The sequence below is a fragment of the Schistocerca serialis genome, chromosome 7 (genome assembly GCF_023864345.2).
Source record: "Schistocerca serialis cubense isolate TAMUIC-IGC-003099 chromosome 7, iqSchSeri2.2, whole genome shotgun sequence".
Classification (NCBI taxonomy): domain Eukaryota; kingdom Metazoa; phylum Arthropoda; class Insecta; order Orthoptera; family Acrididae; genus Schistocerca; species Schistocerca serialis.
In genome coordinates this window covers 37,421,028-37,427,027 of record NC_064644.1, presented here as the reverse complement: position 1 = coordinate 37,427,027, position 6,000 = coordinate 37,421,028, and the positions used below count along the sequence as shown (strand labels likewise).

At 42.8% G+C, this 6,000-nt stretch overlaps 1 protein-coding gene across 1 annotated transcript in view; it reads left to right on the top strand.

Annotated features, from left to right (window-relative positions):
- The first annotated feature begins 1,001 nt into the window (after positions 1-1,001).
- Positions 1,002-6,000, top strand: part of LOC126412620 (homeobox protein CDX-1-like) — a 75,613-nt gene continuing 70,614 nt past the window's right edge. The window contains exon 1 of the mRNA XM_050082290.1: positions 1,002-1,083. Within this exon, the coding sequence (XP_049938247.1) occupies positions 1,002-1,083 (82 nt within the window). The remainder of the gene's footprint in view (positions 1,084-6,000) is intronic.

Sequence of the window (6,000 nt, the reverse complement as noted above, 5' to 3'; positions counted from 1 at the left end):
TTGGCAGGACACTTGGAAAATGTAATAGACCTACTAAAGGGACTGCCTACACTACGCTTGTCCGTCCTCTTTTAGAATACTGCTGCGCGGTGTGGAATCCTTACCAGATAGGACTGACGGAGTACATCGAAAAAGTTCAAAAAGGGGCAGCACGTTTTGTATTATAGCGAAATATGGGAGAGAATGTCACAGAAATGATGCAGGGTCTGGGCTGGAAATCATTAAAAGAAAGGCGTTTTTCGTTGAGACGGAAACTTCTCCCGAAATTGCCATCACCAACTTCCTCCTCCGAATGCGATAATATTTTGTTGACACCGACCTACATAGGGAGGAACGATCACTGCGATAAAATAAGGGAAATCGGAGCTCGTACGGAAATATATAGGTGTTCATTCTTTCCGAGAGCTATACGAGATTGGAATAATCAAGGCTTGTGAAGGTGGTTCGATGAACCCTCTGCCAGGCACTTAAATGTGATTTGCAGAGTATCCATGTAGATGTAGATGAAGCACCCTCTGCCATGCAGATCAGTGGTTTGCAGTTTACAGTCGCAAACGTAGCTGTCGATGCTCTAATCGTCGCTCTCATAGATTCTGAGTATGTACTGAATTAGCAGTGGCAGACTAGAGAAGGCAGTCCACGATTGATTACACTGGGGCGTTCACGGAGATCCGGGGAAGAAAGGCCAATTATTTTTTAGTAGTGCCCGGCGCAGGCTGGACGCTGGATGCGGGCTAATTGGCCATTACAGCTGCGGCCTGGGCCTGTGCTATCGTGAGTGGAGCAGAGCAGAGCAGAGCGGGGGATCGTAAAAGGGCGGCCCGCGGCCCGGCCAGGGACCTGGGTAGGCTGAAAGCTCGGTCTGCGGCTCTCTCCCGTTTTTTTGTGCCGGCCGCGGCTCGCCTGTGGCGGCGGGCGGCGTCCGCTTTTATTGGAGCTGCCGGGCCCGGCCGGACGTTTCAATTGAGCGGCCTCGCATCGCATCGCATCGCATCGCAGGCATGGCGGCGGCGGCGACCCAGCAGCAGGTAGAGGCGGCCGGCTTTCTTCTGCTCTTCCCAGAAGAGCCGCGGGAGGCAGCACGCACGCCGTGTTCTCGTCTCGTCTGGCGAACGATACCTACCTCTCCTCATTATGTCCTTACGTAAATCACGTTAGTCACATTCCGTGAAACCCTCGGAGAGAATCTGAGGGATGTGGAAAGAAGTCCCTAGCAGATGATTAAGAGCTTGAAACCGTGTACGACAAGATGAAAAAAGCATTATGCGGAGTATTACAGGACTGATGCGAACTGGTATTCGATAGTCGTAAAAGAAACAGAAGGAAGGAAAAATAATAGTGAAACATGCGCCGGGGAAATCTCGGGGTACCACTAGCAACCTACGTCGTCAATTATTTGCTGGATGTATTCCAATCTCTTTCTCTACAGTTTTTGCCGTGTACAGTTCCCTCTAGTACCATGGAAGTCATTCTTGATGTCTTAACAGATGTCCTCACATCCTGTCCCTTCTACTTCTCATTTTTGTAACGCATTCCTTTCTTCTCCGATTCTGCGGAGAACCTCGTTCCATAGCTTATCACTCCACCTAATTTTCAACATTCGTCTGCAGCACCAGATCTGAAGTGCTTCGATTCTTTTCTGTTCCGTTTTCCCACGGTTCATATTGCACTACCACACAATGCTGTGCTCCAAACGTACATTCTCAGAAATGTCTTCCTCTAATTAAAGCCTATCGTTAATATCCGGACAATGCCAGTACGTAGTTTAAAAACATCACCCTGAGGAAGCCATGTTATACATCTGTCGGAAAAGTTTTAGACCAGAAATCTTAAAAGGTTTATGCCTACATCCAAGTGAATGTTAAAACTTTAAAGATTATAATGGCACTAAGTTAAAATTACAAAGCAGGGATTCTGTATTGACTCGCTATCTCTATAAATTCAAAATTCACTTGGATGTGGACATAGCTCTTTGAGATTTCTGGTCTAAAACTCTTTCGGCAGATCTACAACCTGGCTTCCTCACGGTGATGTCTTTAAACAACGTACTCCCTTTGTGTTTACGAACGCTTGTCATTGCATGACTACAGCTAATTATGTTTTCCTATGCATGTTCACTGCTTTTTTACATTATTTTATAAGCATCAACATATTTTATACTACAATGTTAAATGGATTTGTCAAATATTGACATTTACTATTAGAACTGGCTCCCCTCACATTTTTTTGTCAGCATTTATAGTGTTTGTATATCCTACTTGAGTGTGCGAAATTTTATTAGGTTACTTTTCCTCCATCTGTTCACAGATCTGAAGATGGTTGAAGATATCAACGAAAATTAGTTTTCATACTTTAACCTTTTCTAGAGGAAGGAAAATTTTTCTTTATGTGATTTATACAAAAATATGTACCTATTTCAAAATATACTTTCTACACATGGCCTCAATTTATGGACTAAAATAGCCAATGATGAAATATTCTCTACTCCTATAAATAAAATGGCCGTGCAAAATAACAATCGCAGTATACAACTGTACAGTTGGCAGCACTGGCACATGGTGAAAGGACTGAACATTCACAAATGTGTACCCCAGGTTCCCATTGGCGAAAAATATTTCTGTTCCAGCTAATACACAGTGAAATTAATGTACACAGTTGTTGCCAGAGGCCCTGAAAGGGTTCATTGTAATAGGAAAATTGCAATCTGGGCATTAAAAGTTTTTTACTTAAAAAATTTAATTAATATAATATGAAGCACTACTGAGAAAGCTCAGAAGCGAATGATAGTCTCATGCGGAGCTATATAATATTTTACGACTGATATTCAAAAGTCGATTTATTAACCAACTTCGATGGAATTTCTTACAGTTCGGATGAAGTCTAGGAATGATTTAAATGAATGACGCTGACGCTAAATGTTTTTACGCATCGCATGTGATGTACAGAAATAGCAATACATCTCATAGCGAATACTGAATCAACTTGGATTATTAATTACCACGTCAGAGTTAAATCGCGTTCTGGACCCAGTGAAATATCAGGAACTGTCTAATTAATTCAATACTCATTCATTATTTCATGGGCAACAATGAGAGTTATTGAAAAGTTTCGAATTCGGTTTACGCTAATTTTGGGCCGAGCGATTCAAAGTTGAACGGCATTTAACCTGGGTAAGGGTTTATAGAAACTACCTGTCAGTGCTATAAGTTTATTGCAGTAAGTTTAATCTTTCAGTGATAAATAATAAATTGAAATTTGCGTACGCATTCTTGCGATTCTTGGTGGACGGTTTATCTGTGACCGGGTTCGTATTTGGTTTCAATATTGAACGTTAACCTAATTAACGAAATTTGTAGGGTAAGAGTTTAGGGAGACATTTATTTAAACGCCTCTGTACTATAGAAAGGCTCATCGGAGGAAATTATCGCTATAAATGAACATGAAAGAAGAAACTGCAGGTTCGAATCCTGCCTCGGGAATGGATGTGTGTGATGTCCTTAGGTTAGTTAGGTTTAAGTAGTTCTAAGTTCTAGGGGACTGATGACCACAGCTGTTAAGTCTCATAGTGCTCAGAGCCATTTGAACCTTTTTTTTTTTTTTTTGAGGAAACTAACCTGCGGTTAACGAACTTTATCAAAATCGATTTATTGAGACTGTTTGTTTCACAAAAATCACAAAATATTTACCCGAGAAACGGAATTCAGCATTCTACGTCTACAATTTCCTGATTCTACTTCCTGTTAGCGAAAATGGTCTACTATTGACGAATTGGGCATTAGGAAGGAGAACCACTGCATTTAGATTAATGCGTGTTCGTTTTGTTTCGGGTAAGAATACGATTGTGCACCTGCCGCGTGGCAACGTAGGATCACATCAACTGTGTAGAAAATAAAAAGCCCTTATCCATTAAAGAATTTCGTCGTAAGATGCCCGTAGTTGACATCGGGAGCGAGTTGGTAAAGCGCCCATCTTTCGCGGCTTGTACCTTGCGACATCCCTATCTGCGACTACAGCAAACCGATCGTCAGCGAAGAGAGGTTGCGCAAAGTTGTATCTTCTGTCGTCGCCCCCATTCCGCAGCACCTATTTCTCCCTCTCTTAAGGTCTACGTCGAACGAGTTGCTGAACAAGGCAGGCGCTACAGAGCATCCTTGTCTTAGGTTGAAATCAACAGTCGAGATCGCAATAATACTATTGCGACAGTTCATTTTAACCTAAATATAGCGTCAGGTCCCTGTACACCATAGACAATGTTGTCTAAATTTATAACATTATTGCGATCTCGACTGTCTATTTTAATCTATACAGGGTGTTACAAAAAGGTACGGCCAAACTTTCAGGAAATATTCCTCACACACAAATAAAGAAAAGATGTTATGTGCACATGTGTCCGGAAACGCTTAATTTCCATGTTAGAGCTCATTTTAGTTTCTTCCACCTACGCTCAATGGAGCACGTTATCATGATTTCATACGGGATACTCTACCTGTGCTGCTAGAACATGTGCATTTACAAGTACGACACAACATGTGGTGCATGCGCGATGGAGCTCCTGCACATTTCAGTCGAAGTGTTCGTACGCTTCTCAACAACTGATTCGGTGACCGATGGATTGGTAGAGGCGGACCAATTCCATGGCCTCCACGCTCTCCTGACCTCAACCCTCTTGACTTTCATTTATTGGGGCATTTGAAAGCTCTTGTCTACGCAACCCCGGTACCAAATGTGGAGACTCTTCGTGCTCGTATTGTGGACGGCTGTGATACAATACGCCATTCTCCAGGGCTGCATCAGCGCATCAGGGATTCCATGCGACGGAGGGTGGATGCATGTATCCTCTCTAACGGAGGACATTTTGAACATTTCCTGTAACAAAGTGTTTGAAGTCACGCTGGTACGTTCTGTTGCTGTGTGTTTCCATTCCATGATTAATGTGATTTGAAGAGAAGTAATAAAATGAGCTCCAACATGGAAAGTAAGCGTTTCCGGACACATGTCCACATAACATATTTTCTTTCTTTGTGTGTGAGGAATGTTTCCTGAAAGTTTGGCCGTACCTTTTTGTAACACCCTGTATATAGCATCAGATCGCTGCGCTTCATAGGCAATTTGTCTAAATTTATCCTTGCCTTAGTCCTTTCCAACATTAATGTTGACCATCAGCCGCTTTTATTTTATTTTATTTTTATTTTGAACCCAAATATCGACCGGTTCAGTCATGCACCACCTTCACGGATAACGGTTAAAATGGTTTAAGCCACAGCATTACATTTGTCATTATTTAAATAATGTTCTTCAACCTTACTAGTACAGCATGTACAGAGTTGCTGTGTAACTTTCTTTAACAAAGGTATGCGATACTACCGCAATTATCATGATGGTGCACAACCTGTTCTGTGGACCGGTTATCACAAGTTTTTTGCAGATCTGCTAAGATTAAATGAGTAACTGTACCTCTAGTCGTTTGTTTCTCCATGAGATCGCGAAGAGTACCGACTCTGCTATTTGTTTCGAAATTGCATCATGTCTCGAGGGCATTCTACGCGTTGTTTGCGCTGTGATTTCCATTCTCATCTCAATGTCTGCTGCAGCACTCTGCCATGCCTCGTTCTTGGCTTTACTTATTGCGTCTTGGGAGTCTTTGCTCTTTGCCCTCTATACAGCGAGACATGTCGGATTTCGTTATTAGCCATCGATGATATACCGTCCGCAGCTCGTGGTCGTGCGGTAGCGTTCTCACTTCCCGCGGCCGGGTTCCCGGGTTCGATTCCCGGCGGGGTCATGGATTTTCTCTGCCTCGTGTTGACTGGGTGATGTGTGATGTCCTTAGGTTGGTTAGGTTTAAGTAGCTCTAAGTTTTATGGGACTGATGACCATAGATGTTAAGTCCCATAGTGCTCAGAACTAATTTTTTTTTATGATATGCCGTCTGTTTCTCCTCCGCTATTCTCCCACGTACCTCGAACCACCACAGGTCGTTCGATCTGATCCGCGTGGGTT